The sequence below is a fragment of the Abramis brama genome (genome assembly GCF_963993115.1).
Source record: "Abramis brama genome assembly, chromosome: 8".
NCBI lineage: Eukaryota > Metazoa > Chordata > Actinopteri > Cypriniformes > Leuciscidae > Abramis > Abramis brama.
Genome location: NC_139970.1, coordinates 9,675,798 through 9,700,110, shown reverse-complemented (window position 1 = coordinate 9,700,110; position 24,313 = coordinate 9,675,798). Strand labels below are relative to the sequence as shown.

Sequence of the window (24,313 nt, the reverse complement as noted above, 5' to 3'; positions counted from 1 at the left end):
TACTATTTTTACTCCATTTCTGATTAAATCAAATTCCCCTTTTGCGTTCCACAGAAGAAAGATGATATGAGTATGAGTAAAATATGAACATTAATGCAAATTAGGCAAATGATGTTATACCGGAGCTGGTGTGTATGGCATGGAAGAATTAATCCCGGTCTCTTGAGCAATAACCATTTCACCAGCTGCAATAGGACAGAAAACAATGCAATTATTCTAATTCTATAGAATGCAACCATAATAATTCTATGATTCAGATTGTAGAACATGCATAAAATCAATCAACACATTTTGTAGCAAAAACTCTAGTCTACAAGATCAAAAACACCTCAGACCCCAGAGGGTTAATCTCCTAGCAGTTTTGATTTACAGTATTTTAACTTATTTTACATATGAGAGAGGCAAATTAATAAATTATAGACATCTATTTCACACATCACATCATTAAATAATAAAACAGTCACACTCACAACTCTCAGTTTTGTACTGAACAATTCTTTTTTCTAATCCGGGATGGATCTTGGCTATAATTTCCTGCAGAATGTCCAAATTATCTTCACCCAAAAGGTCTTCCTTCTCCATCTCCAAAAACAACTGCAGCAGCGTCTAAAAGACGTGTGTTTAAAGCAGGTTTAGTCAAACACCACATGCAGAAATGTGACGTCAGAGAACTGATGCCGTGATGATGGCGACTCTCACCATTTCCTTCTCCAGTTTTTTGCGCGGTAGTGTTTTGATGAGTAGGAATTTAATGTTTTTCAGGTCCTGATCACAGATGGACTCTGACACCTCGTACAACAACTGTCTGAAATGCAGAAAAATAATCAATATATTACAAAGTTACTTTAAAGACTTTTTATAGTTCCTTGTCAAATAGTCATCGAAAAAAAAAAAAGTTTACGTCAAACACAACTAGATGAGTAAAGTTTGATGACAAACTTTGGTGTTAACTCGACAAAGCCTTGAATGTTTAAAAAACATTGCTAGCATGTTGTTAGCATGTTTTACATTGCTAGGATAATTTAGCACTTTGATAGCATATTTTAACATGTTTCTAGCATTCCCATGTTGCTAACATGATTTAGTACTTAGAACATTTAGCATGACTTAGCACATTGCTAGCATGATTTAGTAATTTGCTAAGAATATTACTAGCATGATTTGACACATTTCTGTCATGTTTTAGCATGTTGCTAGCATGATTTTAATACACCGCTAGCATGTTTCTAGATAGATAGAGGGTGAATGTAGGTTAAATACACAGTCAGAGCTAATGTTTGAAAGGTTTGAACCCCTCAATCACAGTCTGTGCGATTTTTGTTTTTGTTTTGATCATTCAGTTTACGACAAACGTGATCAGTTAGAAAAGATATAGCAGTTATCTGAGTCCGAACAGTAGTCTTACCCAAGTTCAGTGGTCATAGCTATAACGGTTTGCTGCATTCATTTTAGAAATTTTGGTGTGAGAAGAATCAGCGTAAATAATGAGTGCTTTTTGGATAGTAGATATTTGCTTGGTCAACATTCCTGAATGCGAGACCCTGTCAACAAGCACGTCTCTATAGACCTTATTCACAGCAGAGCAATCTTTGATTTTTAATGTGAATGAAAGCAAGATTGTGAGGGACAAACATACATCTCTTCAGTGGGTTGTACTTTTATTCGTAGAAACACCGCAAAAAATATCTTTCAAAGAACTTTCAGTAGACAAAAAAAACTGTAGGAGATTTATACAGCTGTTTATAGCATTGAAAACACGATATATGTCACGGTAAACACCGCAAAAAATGCTTTTCTTACTTAGTATTTTTGTGTTGTTTCCAGTCCAAATATCTAAAAATTCTTAAATCAAGAAGCATTTACTAGAGAAGTAAAATAACATAAGAAATTCTATTTTGTTTTCAGATAAACAGAAAGTCATTTAAGTAATTTTTGCTTAAAACAAGCAAAATTATCTGCCAATGGGGTAAGAAAAAAAATCTGAATTTGAATGGAAAACAAGATTATTTTTCTTTCCCCATTGGCAGATAATTTTGTTTAATTTAAAACTTTTTTTTTTTTAAAAATTATCAGAAAACAAGATATAATTTCTTATGTCATTTTACTTCTCAAGTAAATGCTTCTTGATGTAATAATTTTTAGATATTTGGACTGGAAACAAAACAAAAATACTAATTAAGAAAGCATTTTTTGCAGTGTGGCGCTGCTCTGAATAAGGTCTATCACGAACAGCCGCATCCTCACCTGTACGGGGAGATATGCTGAGGAAATGTTGAGAAGTCAGTTTGCGTGAAAGCATCAAAGTGCAGATTGCGGATCAGGCTCTTCTTTTTCATGATCCTGAGCAGCTCCAGAAGCAGCGATGGATCCTCCGACGACAGCAGGTCCTGCTTCTCCAGAAGAAGGAAGAGTTCTGTGCCTGAGCTCACAGCGCTGAGGTCTTTAGCAGCGATGAGATCTGAGCACATGAACACCATGTCCTGCAGCTCATCGGCAGTGAGAGAGTCCTGAACTCGTAACAGCTCCTTCTGAAACTCCATCTCCTGCTCACAGAAACAAGCTCTGCTGTGGGACAGTGCTGTTGGTGTTTGCGTAATGCTGATATGTCAACTTTTCATTTAAAGTCACCAAAGAGAAACGTTACACAGCAAAAAATGCTTTTCTTACTAAGTATTTTTGTGTTGTTTCCAGTCCAAGTATCTAAAAATAAGATGCATTTACTAAAGTAGTAAAATGCCATATGATATTATGTCGTTTTCTGGAGGAAAAAAAATCTAAATTAAGTGAGATTTTGCTTAAACCAAGCAAAATTATCTGCCAATGGGGTAAGAAAAATAACCTTGTTTCTGTTTGAATTAATATTATTTTTCTTACCCAATTGGCAGATAATTTTGGGGAAGGATTTCGGTTTTTGATGGGTTGATAAGGAGGTATTGGCGAGCCATCCAAGATTGGATTGCAGCCAAACAAGCAGTTATACGGGCAGAAAGGTCAGGGGTGAACGAAGGGAAGGCAAAGGAAATCTGGGTGTCGTCAGCAAAGAAATGGTGGGAAAATTAAATGAAGAAATTAGAGCTTCAAGAAGTGAGGTGTACAGGGAGCAGGGCCGTGCACAGGGGGGTGGCCCGGTGGCTAGAGCCACTGCCCTTCTGCCCTCATCAGCTGAGGTGCCCCTCTCGACCCCTCCCTAACCCTCCAGAAGATTCCCATAAAAACGTTCTGTTATCGCTCCGCTAAAGATCCACTGATTCCGCTAATCCGCTCCGTGTTTTCCTGCTCGCTCCGCAGCGTCACTCGTAGACAAGCATGTGCCCGCTCTCCGACGACAGTTTCAGAATAGAATTTCGTCCCATTCACAGGTCGATTACAAATTACAATCCACATTACAGACAGTAGTCGATCCACAAAATTAGTATTTTGGTAATATGTTTTTGTATTTCTGTCGCAAAATGTTTTGCTCCTGGTCTTCAAATAGTGCTAACAAGTTACAACTCGTGCAACATCCATGTTCTTGGAAGAAAAGCAAATGTGTTTTGTGCCGTTAGCCACCTTGTAACCTACTATACTAAAGTACTATTAATTTAGATTAGAACACATTTAGATAATATATAGTATATTACCTTTTTATTATGTATAATGTTAATATGGTCTCATTAAAATATTATAAATATGATGTATGTTATAGATAGATACTATCAACTAAGGCAACTGATTATAATGGGAAATATATTTACAGGAGTTAAAGTGTGAAAAACTGTCTGCTAAATATTCTATACATAATGATTTACCCTCTGGCTTTCTAGAACTTTGATTCAATTTTTGCCATGTTGAATAGGCTTTGTCTTTGCTCTTTCTCACTCTGTTCTTCTAATTTTGTGAAGGCATTGTTTTTTTGTCTACAAAATCTGCAAACAACAGAAAATTTTATTTATTTATTTGTGATTTATTTATTAGTGTTATTTATATTAGATTAGATCAGTAAATAATTTGATTGAACAAGAATTCTAATTTTCACTACTCCCAGTGTATGATTGCAGAGCAATGTTTGAAAATTTATGGAGCAACAGATTTTGTGTGAAAATAAATCAGAAAGGTGGTTTGTTTAAAAATCTTATTAATGTATGAGGTGGCAAGGAGGTACACACGGGGTAAAACCAGCATGGTAAGACACACAGTATTGATAAAAATACTTAAGCTAAATTAATATGCTTTTAATAATGTCTAAGTTGATACTTGTTCAAACCAATCACTTTAGTAAAGTTTATAACAATTTTGGAGTTATTTTGATAAATTAAATAATAAATGTTTGTTCAATAAATATAGGCTATCTGTCATAATTTTCATTTTAAAAATACAGAAACAAGATTCTTGAGATCTTTGTATTTAAATTGCTACATAAGTCTAAAACATAAAAAAAATATACATAAAATAGTAGATTAAATTAGCACAGAATCAACTTTGATCAAGTCAATGATCAGCCAAATTTCCAAGTCCATCATCAAAAGCGTTTATGAAAAAAAGTGCTGAGCAGAATTTGTGCCATTGAGTGGTATAAAAGAGAATTAAGTCAAATGCGCATTTTACCCCGGTGTGACTTTATAACTGTTGTAACCTGTATATCATTTCAATTTATACTTTAAGTGTATAATATTAAATTAAATGTCTATACTACTTCCATAGGATGAGGCAGCTCAGAGAGTGAGAACCCACTGAGCATCAGACAGTTAAACTGGCATTGACATTGAATTATTTAATTGGAAGAGTAATTATAACAACATAACTTGATTTTGCACTAAATCCTAATTGTAATCTTATTGCCCATATAAAATAGTTGTTTTTAATTTTCTGTATTAAGATGATACTGCCTCATTCAAACTCCTTATAGTGCCCCCTTTTTTGGTTTAAGCCACTGCCCCTCAAAATGTCTGTGCACGGCCCTGACAGGGAGAATAACAAGGGTCCGAGGACAGAGCCCTGGGGAACACCAACAGTCAGAGGGGAGGGGGGAGAAGTGAAGCTGTTGAAAGCAACAGCAGAGGTGCGGGAGAATAGGTATGAGTGCAGCCAGCGTAGGGCTGTTCCAGAAATGCAGAGGTTGGAAAGGGTGGAGAGGAGAATGAGATGATCGACTGTGTCAAAGGCAGAGGAGAGATCAAGGAGAATGAGAATTAAAGAGAGGCCAGCATGAGAGGAGTTGGCCAGATGATTCTGGACAGTGAGGAGAGCAGTCTCCGTGGAGTGGGAAGGACGAATTCCCAGATTGGAATGGAATCGAAGGTAGAGGGAGTTGACGGATATGTATTGTGATAGGCATTCGTGAACTAGACGCTCAAGGATATCGAACTGGCAAGGAGTCTGGCTCGATCTGAAGCCACTGGTCTCATTCTTCATGACACGGACATCAAACGCTTGCTCTAAGCTGATGAGATTTATAAACCTGGCCACAAAGGTTGTGATCTATTAAAACAAATTTGCCGGGAGAATCTGCGCACCTGTAAGTAAACTCTGGAGACACCGATGGTGAACTGAGGGACTGGCGGCAGATGAAGGAAAACCACTTTAAATCCTCATTATGAGTCATAATCATAAATACAGTGCATGTTCACAATAACAGTTTAAATAAATAAATGATTTAAACTATGTTTTATATCTGATATACACATTTAGATTAAATATGCCATTCTCATTAATGGAGATAAGCACTTAAATTACATTACATGAAGTCACAATACAATACAATACAATATTACATGAAGTCATTACTGAGAAGTTTAACTACAAAGAGGATTGCTTAGCGCATGATAATAGCAGAACTCATGGTCTGAGAAAATATTTTCACTCAAATAATGATCAATAACGCACAATAAGGCATATCTGTTTCCATTAAAAATAGAGTAATATAATTAAAAATATTATTTGGCCAGTGGAAAAGATTGAGAAAAGCTTTTTCTGAAATGTATTTTATACTATTTGATTTGTTTATTAACAAACAAGGCAAGGATAGGCTACTAAATAATTTTTAGCAATGTAGTGTGATGGCATATCCGTATCTCATATTTTCCTAATGTCTTGTACCCTTAAACATGGTATCACGTGGATGAATATGCATATGCAGATGAGGATATGCATAATAAAACAAGGCGTTGTAAGCTCCATAAATGGTTATTTCGGGATGGAGACGCATATCTTCCGCTGACTGGGAATATAAAGATAATTATACAAGGTTTTAAAAATATTTTTTGGCATACGCCATTTTTGGCTTTCGGGTGCACGTACCCTTTTAGTAAGGATCCTACGCACAGTTTTATAAATGAGACCCCTGGTTCTGCTGGGCTCAGTGAACAGGAGAACCTCATCCTGAAATAAACTACATCCATGACCATCCTGAGAAGATCCAGATCCCAGGGAATACAGAGCATATTCACATGAGCAACTAACCTCAAAACTCATGCATAACACTACACTTATCTAGGCCTTAAATCACATCCACAGGCAACCCTGTAGTGAATACAGATAAAGATGAAGCCTGCGAGCAAGGGCGTAGATTTGGTTTGAACATTGGGGGGGTTGAAAAATGATTCTGCATATTTTTCATGTGATCATGGTATAAATATTGGGGGGGTTGTAATGCATAGATTTAAATATTGGGGGGGTTATCTCCCCCCTAACCCCCCCACAAACTACGCCCCTGCCTGCGAGGCCTTCTATGCCAGAGACGCTCAACCCGGTTTTTGGCCCATCATGCCATTTCACAAGAGAATTTTCTTAAAAGAATTTATCATGTTTAAAAAAAAAGTTTTATTTTTGGATTAAAGTGAGAGAATATATAAGTGAATTAGATTTTATTTAAAAATGTACATTTTAACATAACAGTAGGATATAATGCAACATTTAGTTTTGGTTTATTACAGATTATTGTTGAGTGTACTTAGTGTACAACACTAAGTTGTAAAAAGTTGCTTGACCAATTTCCTAAGTGATAAACTTGAGTTATTGGTATTGTAATACCATCAGATTTGTTTTAAGGGCCAAGGCCTCAGGATGGTCTCGGTCCTTGAAGCAAGAACTAATCTCTAGACATTATACACATTTCAAGGTAAACATGTACACATTTTGTATGCAAAATGCATGCATAACATTTTATGCATAACAGGTTTTGGACTTCTCTTAATTTTCTTTATGAGGGCGAGAATGTGTGAGAAAGTACGATTTATTTTAATATTCCAAACAGTGGTAAAGCGCACATACTGGAAGCCAGTGAGACTCCCTTTTTACCCATTCATCATGCACAAATGTTTATCCATAATCATGCACAAACGTTTTACTGGGGTATAGAGGATTCATAATTTGGCAGTGATTTGGGCAGTTTAACCCTCTTTTCAATGTTATATCAGTTTTGTAGTAAGAGGAATAATAATAATAGTCTTTCATTGTATGGAATTTTTCTAAATGTAGTTTTTTGGACAGTACAATACTGCCAAACTTATCAGATTTACTCAAATTACATCTTAAATGCTAAATATACACAAGGCATACATTTACATCATTATATCACTTACTGGGAAACTCAAAGCAACAAAGTACAATCAAATACAGCATTGTCTGACCACTAAAAAGACTAAACCGTTCACCATTGCAGACTACACTGTGACAGAAAAAATAATAAACCTGAAAACAAGAGACAAACTCTGCTGACACACACAATAGAAACTCGCACAGGAAAATGTGGCCGTCACAGGAAGAAAGGTCTACACTGCAATCACGACAAACCTGTGTTAGCTGCACAAATACACAGAAGAAAACACACACACACACACACACACACAATAACTGCTCTTCTTACTAGGTGAATGCAAGAATATGGATCACTCTTTTTTTTATTTGTAGTATTTCCATTTTTCTTTAGGTGAAACTTCTTCCTTTTTTACACTGTATTCTGTCTATTCTTTCTATATGCAAGTCAGCTGTAAATGCTGTGAGGAAATATGAATGTATAGTAAGAGTATTTGTCATGCTAATAAAGCACAAATCTTAAACAAGAGAGACGATCTAGGTGAGTGTTTGATTATTCCCTCAGCTCATCCTGATGGTTTGCTCACGCTTTAGTTCCTGGTAGGAAAAGTAGTTTGTTACTGGAAATGCTACACTTCTTTGAAGCTGAACTACTGACATGCTACTGAAGAAATGTAGTTTCGCAACTTTGTTTGTTACTTTTTAACGCTGGTGTTAGTCACTCTGACTCACAGTTGTGTGTGTCACACTTCACCTGTGTATAGGTGAGATAAGGTTAAGCAGACATGGGAAGATTCCCCCTGAAGAACAATGTGCATTTACTTTAAATTGTAACATATTTAGATATAAGTTTAGCATGTGCAGGAGGATGATGCATCAGCCAATGTGTTATTATAGGAAATAAATAGAATTTAATTTAATTTTGACAATTTAGTTGATAATAATTGAAATGACAGGCAAAGAAGAATCCCAGTAGAAGAGATTCATATAAAAAGTACAATTATTCTGTAGCTTATATAGCCTATGCATATGAATACATATTTAATTGCCCATTTTTTAACTAAAGATATGTCATATTAGCAACACTATGAATGCAAATTGAATGATTTAACTTAACCTATAGGCCTAGGTATTAAAGAAAACAAAGATGTCTGAAATAATTCATGGAAATACTGAATAATAACCATATTAATTACAATAATTATTAAAATTTCAACTTCCCACGACTTACACTATAAAATAAATATAGTTGATTTCGGGACTTGATTTTGTTGATTTTAGGTGTGGTCGTAACCGATCGACCGGAAGGTGAAACAGATGTTTCAGAAACATTATCATTCAATACTTTATCAGTGTCTGTCTGTAGACTACAAGAATAAAGTGATAAACATAACATAAGCCTATAGCCTAGTAGGCTATTTAAATACCAATGTAGGAGTCTATGTTTTTAATCAGTTTTATTTTGATAAACATGTCATACTATAACATTGCGATTTTTGACTACATGGAATGAGGTGTTACTGTTATAAAAATACAGATTTGTTAGATTCGCAGCGCTGCATGAAGTCGAACAAGCCTATTGTCCTCCGGAATTTGTTGCTGATCTCACGTCACGTGAGTGACAGGTTGCTCTCGCGTCGGAAAACACATCATCAAACAAGTTGAGATTTCATGGTGACTTTAAGTTAATAAATAAATCACTCATAATACACACACACACACACACAATGTTGCCACTTCCTAGCACATAGTTTCTACTCATTAATCAATCTTTTTGGTGAATAGATTCAAAATAATCTATATCCAATACTCAGTCTCAAAAATAGTAGGCTATAACAACAATAAAACACATATTATGCAGCGCAGTTTAGAAAAACAATAACAACATCGATCGTGTAAGTGAGCAAAACTCATCTCGTGACTGCGAAGCTTCATGTCAGAAAAGTGATCAATAAGTTACGGTCCAGTCTGGTTCTTACCTTCAGTGAAGTCGATAGTGTTCACGGTGAAGATATCAAGGCTCTGTCACGAATATTAATGTGTAACATTAATTTCTACACTACAGATCGAAAGTAGTTTGTGGACACGCCTCTTGTGAACTTCCCTGATTTTTATAAGACAGCCCAGAATGCAAGTTTAGTTATGCCGGGTTAGTTTTGTTTTCGATATTCCTCCTCACACATAGAGACAAACGGCAAAGGATCATCTCTCCAAAATAGTATTAGTGTAAAACGTAGAAGGCTGATAATATTCCTCAAGCTTAATTCTACAATGAATGTCGCAATGTGAGTTTAAAGGAACACTCCACCGTTTTTTTAAATGGGGCTTATTCACCTTCTTTCCTACATTTAGATATGTGGGGGGGGGGGGGGGGGTCTGATTCTATATTTTTATGCTCTTTTCTTTTTCGCCGGCTGCTCGGAGGTAGTCATTTTTACATTTCCCGCTGTTGTCACTTGTCGTCATCGTTGCTACGATACGTGACTCACAATGACTGAAACGACCAATTAAAAGGGCATTCTCTGATGATGTTCCAAGATGTTAAAAACGCTACTGATCATACAAACAGGGGGAGAAATCTACCGCACCGTCTTGTTTTTTTTTCTCTTATCATAGCCTACAAAATAATGTCTTCGTTCATAGTCTGACATATATTAGAGGCTATGTGTCTGTCATGGATTTGCACTGAATTGATTCTCAAAAATACGGAACAAAGTGCGTTCCGTATCAGTTCAATACGGAACAAGACTTTTATGTGTCAAATACGGGACAATTCCGTATTATACGGAATGGTTGGCAACCCTAAAAATCTCAACTGCTTGATTCTATCTGCATTATGAGACTAAAAGGAAATAAGATATTATAAGCAATAACATTATGATTTTCTGTAAAGCTGCCTTGAAACAATGTATATTGTGAACAGCGCTATATAAATAAATGTAGGCTAACTTGACTACACCAAAATATTTGGAAGCTCCTATAATGACACCAATCTAGAGGTAAAAATCATCTTATTCATTTGTAATACACAGTATCAAGGGTACTCGATAAATAGGCTAATTTATTTTGTAAACTAAATATAAATATAAAATATTTAAAGTCCACATGAAATCAAAATTGACCATATTTACTTTGTTTGCCTAAATTGATAGTTTTGTGGTGAACAATTCATCCATGCAAGTCAATCCACACAAAAAAATTTTTTGACTTCGTAATCTTTAATCAAAATCTAAAAATGCCCCTCCCCTCTGCATTGGAGGACCTTCCCTGATGACGTAGGTTTGAGGACTTGGGTTGGGAAACGCTTAACCACTCCCCTCAAACCGTTAGTCTGTTATGAGCAGAGATGGAGAGGAGGAGCGCTAGAGTAAAACCCTGCCCTCTGTTCAATATTCCGTTTCACTGGGAAATACGTCACAACACTGGAGAAAAGTCGTTTGCAACTTCCGGTTCACGCGGACTTTAATTGTATTGCCTTTCTTTTTTCTTTTTTTTTTCCGGGAAATTTGAGTCAGATGTTGTTACTCGTTTTCTTAAAAACTCACCCTTTGATGAAATAATTTCATCAAAATATCACCATGAAAGTTTCCAGTTAAAATCTCACTTTCATGATGCATCCGATAATGTAGGAATTATGAGGTATAGGGTCTTATCTAGCGAAACGATTGGTCTACTGGAATTTACTGGAATTTAGTGAATAATCCAGCCAGAGTCAGAGAAGAGTTTGTTCTGCAATAAACACTCTTTAAAGCTTCAAAGATCAGATCAGCTTAGATGTGAAAGCCTTTGAATATTGTATTATAGCAGGGGCTTGGAGTCAAAAAGGAATGAAAAACAATTCCTTTAAACAAAAGCAACTGAATAATTGTCTTCTTTTTTTTCATTGTACATCAGCCAAAATTGATGTCCGGCCTTGAATTGATGTTCAAATATTATTTAAAATTTGTTAAAGATTTTGTAAGCTTATTGTGTAGTTGTGCTTGGAGTCAGTTGTATTATTTGTGATCACGCAAGGAAACATGGCAAATTGTGCAGACATCATTTTTGGCCAGGCTGTGTACAAAGAAATTATGAATACATGCAAAAACGAGAGAACCAACAAAATATTAATAACTGATTATGTTGTATTCAGTGTTTTTCTATGTTTTCTTATTTCTCTCTCTCTCTCATAGTAAAATAAAACAAAAAGTGATTGCTTGGTGTGTTTTGTTTCAGGAGACAATACAGAACAAGTAGAGTCACTGAGTCACGATATGGAGTCACTGAGTCACAATATGGAGTCACTGAGTCACGATATGGAGTCACTGAATACGATATGGAGTCACTGAGGTCACCGAATGACCTCATTTTCTTTGGGGTTTACATTGCCAGACAGGAAGCTGATTCAGGTGATTCGGAAAGATTCAGAAAGACTCAAAATTATATAATTCCTAGATTATCGGATGCATCATGAAAGTGAGATTTTCACTGGAAACTTTCATGGTGATATTTTGATGAAATTATTTCATCAAAGGGTGAGTTTTTAAGAAAACGAGTAACAACATCTGACTCAAATTTCCCTGAAAAGAAAAAAGTAAAAAGAAAGGCAATACAATGAAATATTTTATATTTATATTCAGTTTACAAAATAAATTATTTATCAAGAGTACACTGATACGGTGTATTACAAATGAATAAGATGATTTTTGCCTCTAGATTGGTGTCATTATAGGAGCTTCCAAATCTTTTGGTGTAGTCAAGTTAGCCTAAATTTATTTATATAGCGCTGTTCACAATATACATTGTTTCAAGGCAGCTTTACAGAAAATCATAATGTTATTGTTTTTAATATCTTATTTCCTTTTAGTCTCATAATGCAGATAGAATCAAGCAGTTGAGATTTGATAGCCAGCTACTATTCACGCCGGTATGTTGACGGAAGTCGTGGGGTTTCATGTGTTGCGTGATATTTCTGAGCCCAAGTAGCAGTGCTTCGCCTGTGCTTCCCCCTAATATAGTCCCAAGTCAATATCTGCCTAGGAAATCGCCTAGTGTTAATCTGCATCGCTATTTGTACTCGTTGTGAATACGCAGGCCACAAGAAGTAATTAGGTGGGGTTTTATTTAATCACTTTTACTCAGGACATGCTAACTGGCAACAAAGGATTCCATTCATTAAGCTAAGCTAAGCTAGCGCCGACCCTGTCAAACTAAAACAATGCATGCACTGAGACAAAAATGCATTTGCCCACCTATCTAAATGTAGGAAAGAAGGTGAATAAGCCCTATTTCAAAAAACGGTGGAGTGTTCCTTTAAAAGAAGTTCTCTTCTCGTCAAAGAGTCAACAAGGGACCGTCGAGAAAGTGCATTACCAAGCTCTTCATTCCCACAAACTATCAAAGGCACTGTCTTACAGCACTTTTGCAAATGCTTTCTCAAATTCTCATCTTGAAATGCTCCAAACTGCACCTCCGAATCAATCACACAGTGCTCAAAGCTCCTCGAAGTCCTCGATTTGTTTGAGTGAATCAGTTCGTTTTAAACGGCACTCCTCCGTTCTCATTTGTAGCAGAGAATGTCTAATAAGGCGAGAAGTTCACTCTCAGTACACTTCCGGCTTCTGAACTGGTTGCAGTTCCACTCTGATTCCATATGGGGGCGCTCACAGGACGAGTGCAGAATGAATGGAGGTCTATGGCGCTATACCCGTCAAAATCCACTTTTCTCAGGATATAATTTTTTGTCTAGTAATTTGAATGTTGTATTCGAAAGGAGATGCAAAGAAATTACACATTGCTGCTGGGTGTTAGATTTTTTAGAGTCACTTATTTGCTTAAAAAAGTCTTTTAAAGTGTCAATGACGTCATACACATCGTACGACCAGAGATACTGCTTTACGGCAATCCTTCACTCACTCTGGTGCGTTCGCACTCTGCACTTTCTTTTCACTCGAGGCATCGACAACACAGCTGACACAGGCAAATACACGTGCTAGAAGAGTTTTTGTTTTGTTTGTTTCTGGTCCCGCTTCGGATGACATGATGCCATCAAGCGGTATCTCTGGTCGTAATCAGTCCTTCACTGACCAATCAGCGTTCATTAGCAGAATGCTAGCGTGTTATGAGCAACAACAACTCAACCTGTAAGAAATCAAAAGGACTTAAGTACTCGTTCATTCAACTTTTGACCTATAACCCATGTTGAACTTGCAAAACCTAGAATCAAATCTGAGATTTCTCAACGGCAATCGGATGAAAGAGACAAATTTAGCCGTCTAGCTCCATAGACTCCCATTCATTTTGCACTCATGGGCGATTGCCCCCAGTGGAACTACAACCAAAATTCGGTACAATAGGACTTAATAGGGAGTGGGCAGGCTCTCCGTAGATGGGCTCTGTTTGTAGCTTTGGAAAATCTGATTTATTCTAGTAAAACGTTCTTAATGAACAGATTCAACAGACTCAAGTCCCATATTGCATTTCAGGTCTTTTTTTCAGACTATTTAGTTCATAATGTCTAATTAAATATTCTATTAATAAGCTATTAATATCTAGCATAGCCTAAATCTGTTGTTTAAGCAAGCCTATACCAAAAAAGTGTTTAAAAGAAATTCAAATTATTGGATAGCCTATAGAATAATACTTGCAAGTATTATCCATGGACAAAAGTTTATATGTCAGATATAAGCACTGATGTCAACGGGAGCGATCAAAATGGAGCAGGCCTAAATCATTTGAAGTAAATCATTTGGACACTTCAAATAGCCTATTGTATTAATTACATTGTTACACCAGTAGATGGCGTCAAGTGACTGATACAAATGTATTTTTATTTAATAGTTTATTAAAGAGATTCGTTCAAAAACGCTCATTAGTCAAGTATATTAGACAATAAAGACAATTAGACAATTAAAAAATAGAGGTCCACCCTATTTCACCAAGGTCCACTCACTTGGAGATTTCTGGCCTCACCACTGAGGACTCAATGCTAAGGATATTTTTCTACTGGCCCCGTCGGGCCAGTGGTTAAAATTTTACTTGCCCTGGCAAAATTTTCACTGGCCCCACAAAAAAAGAATGAAGTAAAAGAAAAGAAAATGGGCCTATAAATGTATTGTTTTCGTTATTTTTGATACATGTAACCATAAAAATAAGGTTATGACACCAAAAGCTACTAGATTAACTCATTTAAACAGAAGGCTACGTAATAAAATAGGAACAATTAATCAAATTACGAGCAAAAGCACAAATAAATACAACAGATCAAACATATTAATGAAATAAACTGTTTTTTCCCCCAGGTTTTTCATGTAGGCTGTAGAGCTGGTAAGTCCCGCCCATCCGTAAAACCCCAAGTGGACCTCTAGGTTGAAAAATCGTCAATGCAAGTGAATGTGAGAAAATAATTATTTTCTGGTCCCGTTTGAATTGTGCCATGAATGTGAACATATGTTGTCTGTGAATTTTTTATATAATTTTTCATGTTACGAGTTTGACAGTATATTGTATGATTCTTCGGCTAGCAGTTGTGGAAAAGACATAACGAGAAAGACTACATGTCGCCTATGTGACGTCACCCCATAACATATTTTCCCTCCACTTGTCAAATCACGGTGCTAATGCTGCGATAATCTATGGAGACAGCTCGAGATGCCTGTGTGTTTTGTACCCAAATGTCACCATTCAAACCAAATGGGCTGTTCTTTCTTCAGATTCCCGTCGAAAGCAGCGAAGAGTTGTAGTTCACAAAGTGCTCTCACACAAAGTCTAACAGTATCAAACTTCTACCCGCTAAATTGTAGCATTCTTCACACGAAAAATTATATTAAAATTTCACAGACAACATATTAGTCAGGGGGCCAAAACTGATATTAAAACTTTGTTGGACACTTTTTGGTTCAAGTATACTACCTATCTAGTATTAATATTTAACCCCTCAACATGTGTTCTAGCCAGGTTGTCAGCTTAGAAAATGTTTTTTTGTCCATTTTAACACTATATTCTTAAAAGTGGTAAAGGCAGATTTTTTTCCAAAGTGCTTCCATTTTATTCCATGTTACCTACTGTAATTTTGGCCAAATGTGCAATATAATCCAATTTATGTGCAAGCATGATCATTAAAAAATAATAATCAATAAATACCACAAGAGTATCACACCACAAGGGGCACTGTTGTGTCACAGCTGTGATTTGGCAGCAGATCCAGAGAAGATGATCACAGCAGGTGTCAACAGTACAGTCTGAACAAAACTTTATAAAGGAGTGAATCACACAATCACACAACAGATTAACTTGATCTATTTATCTACACAAACATTTACCTCAAGATTCTACCATCAAATGTTGCCAGAAACAGGTAAGCTAAACTGTTTTCCAACTAGCTATACTTACCAGACATATAGCTAGGCTCATTTACTTTCATAATTACTAGCTTACTTACTAATAGGTAAATTAAGTTTTGTGCAGATGTGTAATGGAAATATTTAGTTTTTAATTTATTTGCTGCACAGCAGCCTATTTTACAGTCTGCTATAGCTAAAAGTGTTAACCAGTTTGTTAGATAGCAAAGCCCTCAGCTTATGTCAGAGGACATTGTAGTGATCCACTTAGAAACCAATCAGACTAGTGTAGTGAAAAATGTCTTTGCCTTCAGATGAGATAACATGGATCCAGAGGGAGCTGTAAGCCTAGCGTCCAAAGAAAAACCAATAGGAAGAAATATTGATTGGGAAAAATGTTTCATTTGTCAAGACAAATATGGAAAATACAGCCAAGATAAAGCCCTAAGAAATCCTTCTGAGAATGGGCTAAAGTGTATTAAATTGAGAGCAAATGAACAGGTGAAACACCAAGATGTGGAGTATGCTGATACCCTGGAGAGAATTGAGGAGTTTCTAGACACAGAAACTGAAAAGATAAAATGGCACAAATGTGACTTTTATTTCCCGTCTGAAGAAACGCTTTGAAAGTGAAAAGAAGTCACTAAATCTTGCAAGCAACTGCCAGCACAACAAAGATGAAAGTCTGATTTTTGTTTAATAGAACGTGACTGTCTCAGCCTTCTTTTGGGGAACCCTGGTTAAGTAGAGTCACAGCCGTAAATGTTATACCACAGAATATTGCAGTCAGACAACCATCCTCTGTTATGATGTTTATTAGGACTGATGTTTCACTGGAGAATGGAAATGTGCCAATTTTTCTCACACTGTACAGTGTGCACACAACACAGGGACAGAATAGGACACACAGACCAGTGCGGAGCCCAGGGAAGAACTGAAGTGCAACAGGCCTTGGGGGCAAAACCTTGTGGTGAAGATTTCCTCATCCCCCCCTCTTATCCCCACCTCACTGGTCCATAGGTGTCGAATCAATTAAGATTAGGAAAAGAAAAAACACTATACGATCACAATGTTTACTGTAATATAGTTATATGTAAAAACTATATGGTCACCTGAAGTTTTACTTTGATAAGAGTTAGACGTAAAACCACTATACGATCAAATGACTTATGGAAGAATGAAGTCTATGCATGAATACTGCTGGTCTGCCGTTTCTTTGTTTTCTTGTGTTGCAGGTATGTTTTGATGTCTTCGCAAGCAGAAACCTGGTGTAAAGCTTTACCTCAGATTTCCATGAACAAGCCTCATGAGGGACGAGTCATCAGAGCGACTCCACGTGGGAAATGGACTCTACAGGAAACAGACTTCACAGCTTTTCAGGCGCCATGGACTTTCAAGACTTCCACTCTTATGCTACATGGTTTTCTGTGTAATCATGTAGTTTATACGACATTTTACACCCTGCGTCGTATGTGTCAACAGTTATGGTTTTGAGAAGAACTATGACACTCATGCAAATCAAGGACACAACACAGAATAAGTTATACATGCCTGTAACTTTCTCAAGTTACAAGAATGAACTTTTAAGTGTCTAAATTTGTATTTTGTGAGAGTTTTTAAGAACTCTCAAAGGGGGACTGAAGAATAACAAATTTAAGAATCTATTTCAGATATGCTTCCTTACATAACATCACAGTGAAGAATACTGATTTTAGCATTTGAGGTTTTAATTTAGATAGTATATAAACTGAGAAAGTGATTATTGAGTTTACAGCAAGATATTCCTGCCCGACCTGTTTTTCCTTTGTAAGTTAAATGAGTCAGATCACGGAGACGCTAACCTATTGTCTTTAATGGCTCTTGGAGCCAGAGCCACAGTCCAGACGTTGAATCGTTAGGCTGATTGGATTAGCACATATGCGTTTGAATGGTTATGCTGATTGGATTGAGACTGGTAACACGCTGGAGTCTGGGGCGGGTTGCTTAACCTGTATACCTAATTTGCATGCTTTGTTCAACCTCAATGTAAATCCCTCCCCTTAAATGTCTATAAATTTGCAAGGCAACTGTCTTGAGTTAGTCTTGATGATGAACTACAGACTACAGACTTGGAAGAATAAATCTCTTCTGCTTATAAGATCCATCTCAAGTCTCCTGGTTTTTGCTTCGATGAAGGAATAATAAGTTCCCAACACATGCATGCATGTTTTGTATTGGGAAGGTATTCATTATCAAAACAGTAAATTCTTCTTTTGTGTCCCTGACCAGGACTCAGACTGAGCACATGGACATGGTCTGTTGGCTGCCAACCTGAGAGCCACTGCTTTGATGGGGGAAAACATACATTTGCCAACTAGTTACTAACCCCTAACCCTAAAGAAGTGAGAGAGCAGTTTTGTTAGGATGGAATTAATAACTATAGTGATATGTCAATTAAATATAATTTGTGTTACAACCTGGTACACTAATTAAGTCAAATAGCACCATAGACCACCATCTACAGTTCTAAATTTCCGCCTTGACATTAAAGTATTATAACTTGTGCAGCATTGCACTGTCTCTCCCTACAAGCTTTAAACTTTGCTTGACTCATTCCCATAGATATGGGTACTGATTGATAGAGGTTTTGGGATACTAGGTTATGTTTCCAAGCTGATATTCACTTTGAAAACTGGTTCTCTTTAGGCGGAGATTGTTTTTTTCATTTTCTAGTTCTGTTGTCTCTTACACTGTACAATAAATGTTGTTAATGACACTTCAGCAGACATCCCATGAGTGTTGGCTTTCATTTGATACCATTTTTATGAATATGGTCCTTGTGGTTGTGGAGATATTCAACATTTACTGTTGGCATGTCGTGTTGAGCAGGAAACCAAAAAATTGGCCTGAAATTGACCTATGGCTAAGCCACGCCCCCTCCACTCACTCGGACAAAAAGTCAACATTCGGTAACAGCCGCTGTGGCAGCTGTCACAGTAGGAGACATTTCACAGGAGGCAATTGATGATTTTTGGAGACAGAAATATTATATTTCATCTCAAAGTCACCAAAAGGGCCTTAACTATGCATTGGAGGGTTATATTAATCATTTTATTTTGAGAAGGTCGATGAAAAGCTTCAGCTCCAGGCAAAGATTTAACATTACAGGTCAGTGTGTAAACGTTATAGTTTGGTGCTATTTCGCTTCAAACGCTTGCTTTATACACGCGAATTTGACGCTCTATTCGCGTTTGGTGTGAACGCAGCATAATGAACAGGCTGCGATGTCAAGATTGCGCAATGCTGGAATGTGTGTGTGTGTGTGTGTGCCAGAGAGAGAGGCGCGGGCGCGATCGCACAGTGGAACATAAAAACATACTCCATTTTGTTCATACAGGACATCATTAAAACTGCAAAGTGTTTAGCCTAAGTTAACTTATATTTGTGTAAAACACAACATTGTGCTTTTGTCAAACTGTACTCTTGTCAAACTGCAATGCAGCTAGAAGCTAGGCTAACGTTACATTAGAGATGTTAAAGATAACGTTCAAATATGTTGTTGACTTACTTTAGAACAGATGTAGACATCCTTGTTTAATTTATCCACGTTTAGTTGGCGTTGTGGTCTAAGTTACCGTATAAATTAATCCAGAGCAGACACTTATCTCGGTTGAGATGTGGTTTGGGAAAGGGTAAAAAATACACACCGTCGCCCAGCCTCTCAGGATACCTAGTGTTGGAGTTGAATGTACCCCATACACAGAGTTTGACCATTTTAAACTTAAAATGACAAGAAAAAACAGATAAAAGCGAATGAAAACTGACTAAACTGCAATGCATTTCAATGGACGTGGAAGCAGAGAATGTCCGAGTGTATTGGGTAAGCTATGCGCACTGTGATTGGCTCATCGCGTTTGGGGGCGTGGCTTAGCCATAGGTCAATGGCTTGTACAAGTCACACAAAAAAAATTCAGCTTGACAACCACCCTAATATCTTACCTATGGGTGTCTTCTAACTAAAAAAATAGGGTGACAGCTTGTACCAAAACATGTCCGCAAAAGTCTTAACGGAAGCCCTTTTCAGAATTGGCCCCCTGACTATTAGCTTCTTATTTCAAGTGTAGAAATGTTTTCTTTGATTCGTTCTTCACAGAGCACAGGGCAAGGAAATGTACAGGACAGCATCATGCAAAGTCAGCAGCGCGGGAAGGGGGGCTGTGGACTAACATAATATTGTACTTTTAAATTGACAGCATTAACTAACTCTCTTATGCCTAATGTAGTGAGTGTTCAAGCTACGGAGAAAATGAAATAAAGTTTGAATTTGTCATGCTTTGTTCTGATAGTGGACAAATCGCCCCTTTATATTAATTTTATTACTTAAAATAGGCTATGAGCGTGTACATATAGCCGCACTCAAGCGCACGACCGCACGCATAAAGCTTGCCACAAAGAACCGGCAAAAGTATGAATGTGTCAAAAATAGCAAGGAGACATTTAATTGTTTATTAATAAACTGGTGTTTTCTGTGTCGCTGCAAAGATGAAGTTAGTTGACGATCGTGTAAGTGACTCATCTCGTGACTGCAAGGCTTCATGTCAGAAAGGTGATCAATAAGTTACGATCCAGTCTTGTTCTTACCTTCAGTGAAGTCCACATAGTATTCACGGTGAAGATATTTGTAACACATTAATTCACGAATATTTGTAACACATTATTTTCTACACTACAGATCGAAAGTAGTTTGTGGACACGCCTCTTCTGAACTTCCTTGTTTTGTTTTCGATATTCCTCCTCAAAGACAGAGGGCATCATCTCTCCAAAATAGTACTGGTGTAAAACGTAAGGCTGATAATATTCCACAAGCTTTTTTCAACAGACCAGGGTACTTTTAATATGAAACAAAGTCTCAACTTTCAAATTTGGTCATTTTTTAACGAAATTTAAAAAATAAATACCGTTTTGTGGCTCTTTAATGTGTCTGACAGATCAATATAGACTCTAAATGATAAAACAAAGAAAAAGGTGGCATCAGAGGGCTTCACCTCAGACATATCACTGGCCCAAGAATGAAATAAATTGTATTCAATATTCGATAAACATGATTTTAGCAACGAAATCTTTGGCCAAAAACAGTCTTTACTGTCCCTGTCCCAATCAGCTGTCTGTTTCTCTGTACAAAGTGTTGTGAACACCTTTAAATACTGCAAAGCCAAAACAAGTCCGGGTCCAGACAACATTGGCAGTTGTGTTCTTTCTTGTTGTGCAGAACAGCTATGCCCCATTTTTAATTATGTTTTTAATCAATCATTGTCCCAACAGAAGGTCCCTGTCTTATGGAAACAGTCAACTATAGTCCCTGTTGCAAAAAATAGCCACCCAAAGAATTTAAATGATTACAGACCCATAGCCCTTACGTCACTTGTGATGAAGTCCTTTGAAAAGCTGATCAAAAGAGAACTGACATTTAGGACGAACTGCCTTCTCGACCCACTACACTACAGTTTGCATATAGACTCAATAGAGGGGTCCAGGATGCAACTGTAACAGTACTCAACCTCATCCTTAAACATCTTGAGGGAAGCAAAAACCATGCCAGACTACTGTTTGTGGACTTCTCGTCAGCCTTTAACACCATTCAGCCCCACCTGTTGGTTGAAAGCTCTTGCATCAGTTCCAACTGGAGGCCAACCTTGTGGGCTGGATATTAGACTTCCTCACAAATAGATCCCAGCGAGTGAGAGTAAATAGCCACCTCTCTGGCCCACACATTAACTGGCTCACCTCAGGGGTGTGTTCTTTCCCCCCTCCTCTACATTCTGTACACCAGTGACTGTCGCTCTGTGACTGAGAACCGACACTTCGTGAAATTTGCTGATGATACGGTTATTGTCAGCTTACTGAACAACGAGGAAACGTCACACGGTCCGATTATTGACCATTTTGTTACATGGTGTCAGGAAGCCTTTCTTGAACTGAATGCATCAAAGACTAAGGACATGTGTATTGATTTTAGGCATAATGTCACAAACACTGTAAAAACTAGTATAAATGATCAGGAAATAGAGGTTGTTAGAGATTATAAGTATTTAGGATTATAAGATTATAAGTATTTATATTATTGATGATAAGTTGTGTTTCGAGCCAAATACTAGTTTGCTTTGCAAGAAAGGCCAGCAGCTGGCCAAGTTTAATGTGGGCAAGACTCTGATGACTCTTTTATATAGGTTCTTTGTTGAGTCAGTTGTCACCTTTTCCTTAATCTGTTGGTATGGGTCCATTACTGTAAAACAAAAAAACTCCCTTTCCAGGTTAATTAAGGTGAGCAGCTGCATTACAGGTTCTAAGCAGAAAGGGTTGGAGGAACTTTATCAGCAGCAGATGCAAAGAAGGGTTGAAACTATCCTGTCAGATAGTTCTCATCCCTTACAGGCTGAATTTCAGATGTTGCCTTCTGGATCACGCTTTAAACTCCCAAAATTCAGAACCAACAGATATAAACATTCTTTTGTACCTGCAGCCATTCTGCTTCTTAACTCTACAAAGTACCATAGATAACTTATCGACATACTATTTATTGATTATTTACTGTTTTTTATTGTTTTTAACTATGCCTGCAAGATAGGCAATCTCTGTATTGTGTGTGTGACTGTGTGTGATTTGTATTATGCTATCTGCTGCACAACAAATTTCCCCATTGGGGGACAATAAAGTAACTTAACTTAAATGTCACGTCAATAATGCTGGAATTGTCCAATTTTAATCCTCAACTAGTTTTGTGGTGTAGGTCTACATATATACTAATGGTAATTTAAAGATGTGGTAGCATTGGATCTGGACAGGAAGGATAACGGGAGTTGGAAGGGGTGTGTTGCGATTCTGCCTTCTCTCACCCCGACAGAAGTTTGTGGATCTGGGTGTTGCGATTTCGGTTTCATATCACATATCGTTACAGCCCTAATATATATATATATGCCAAAAAAAGAGGTACTACTCCACCCTATTTCACCAAGGTCCACCCACTTTCAGATTTCTGGCCTCACCACTTCCTCAACCCCTACTGATTTGATATCCAACAATCCAATAATTCTTATATTTATTTTCCTAATTTTCACAACTCACAGAGGCACATGAGGTCACCAGTGCAGCAGGCAAGCTAGGAATATGATAGCTTACATTCAGCGGATGGAGTTATTGCCATTACACTGATTTTGTCAGGAGAAAAGATGACCTGAACACCTGTAGCGTCTGGACCAATCAGACACACACAAATTATTCATTTATTTAATGAATAATCCAGCAAACTCACTCTCCCAAATAAGGCCTGTGAAACGTTCCCCAAATGAAGCTAACACACTGGCAGGACGCAGTGTCTTGTTACAGGACACACACTGAGACTGGGTTTTACGACGGTAAAGAATGTCCTGAGAGCTGTGACTCTCACTTAAATTCTTGCAGAGGAAGAGAAATAAAAACCCTGTTAATCCTATATATATTCTATATATAACCACTTGATAAATGTGTAAACATGTATCTAATTTTCCCATCTCATGATTTTCCCTTTTATGTGGCGTTTGTATTCTTGTAAACTCAATTGGGTTAATGTTTCAGACTTTGCATATTATGGTTAACCAACATTATATGTGCGGCATGTTTGGTCTCTAAAAAATCCAATCTTCGTCTCCGATTTGTTAATTTACATTACATGTTGCTAACTTTGTGATGCATTAGTATTATAAGAATCTTAAAGATTATTTTCTTAAACACCCAATGAAAGTACATATTCAAATGCCCTGCTAGAACACAAAGGGTCGTAAAATTTCCCTCCAAAGGGAAATCTTCTCATTGGCTCTTGCACCTCCAGAGGTTGTGCCATCTTCACGCTTTAAAGTCACTGATCAGCTTTTAGCTCTCTCTTACTCCCTTTCTGAAATGCTGACATGAAGATGATGCTGAACTAGAAGCCTCTAAGGACCCACCAAGCTTGTGCCAGGCTGCGGCCTTGTCTTTCCATTCACCAAAGATCCTCTGACTACCACTGGTTCTCTCTCATCAAGACCACATCAGCAAAGATCAACTGGAGCCTCAACAAATTGCATCAGGACGGTTTAATTCAAATGGGCGAGACATGCAAGTATCAAACTTAGTCTCATTATTTGATACATTAAGTATCCTTACCCCTTTAAAGAAGGGCGTGTTAGAACTAAACTGATGGTTTGCTCAAGGCTGTTGATCTGCTGAATTTCAAACAATGCTATAACTTCTTGCTTTCCTGTATTCTGCTTCAGCTCTTTTTCCCTTGGTAAACTGTATGCATGTATGTGTGTGTATGTTAGAGTAGTTTAAGTGTTTAGACTAGTTAATAAAATCTTGTTCATGTTACACGTAAAGTTGTCCGTGTCTCAAGCTCATAACTGGAGTCACTAATCATTTAGATCTTGGTTACTGCTCTTAGTAGTATTGTAAATTAAGAAAGACATTTCCCATGCCCCGGAAATGTACAT

The 24,313-nt window shown here is 37.2% G+C and overlaps 1 protein-coding gene across 5 annotated transcripts in view; it reads right to left on the bottom strand.

The window, feature by feature from the left end:
* The window catches only part of casp10 (caspase 10, apoptosis-related cysteine peptidase), a 31,137-nt gene extending 10,546 nt beyond the window's left edge, over positions 1 to 20,591 (bottom strand). For 2 of the 5 annotated variants that reach the window (XM_084121841.1, XM_084121844.1), the window contains exons 1-5: positions 9,492 to 9,623; positions 2,245 to 2,543; positions 700 to 805; positions 471 to 606; positions 121 to 185 (exon numbers count right to left, since the gene is read on the bottom strand). In XM_084121841.1, coding sequence (XP_083977967.1) covers positions 121 to 185; positions 471 to 606; positions 700 to 805; positions 2,245 to 2,540 — 603 coding nt within the window. In that variant the 5' untranslated portion in view covers positions 2,541 to 2,543; positions 9,492 to 9,623. Of the gene's footprint in view, positions 1 to 120; positions 186 to 470; positions 607 to 699; positions 806 to 2,244; positions 2,547 to 9,491; positions 9,624 to 20,450 lie in introns of those variants that run through there. The other 3 variants (XM_084121843.1, XM_084121840.1, XM_084121842.1) reach the window with 3 other exon arrangements.
* Positions 20,592 to 24,313: the final 3,722 nt, after the last annotated feature.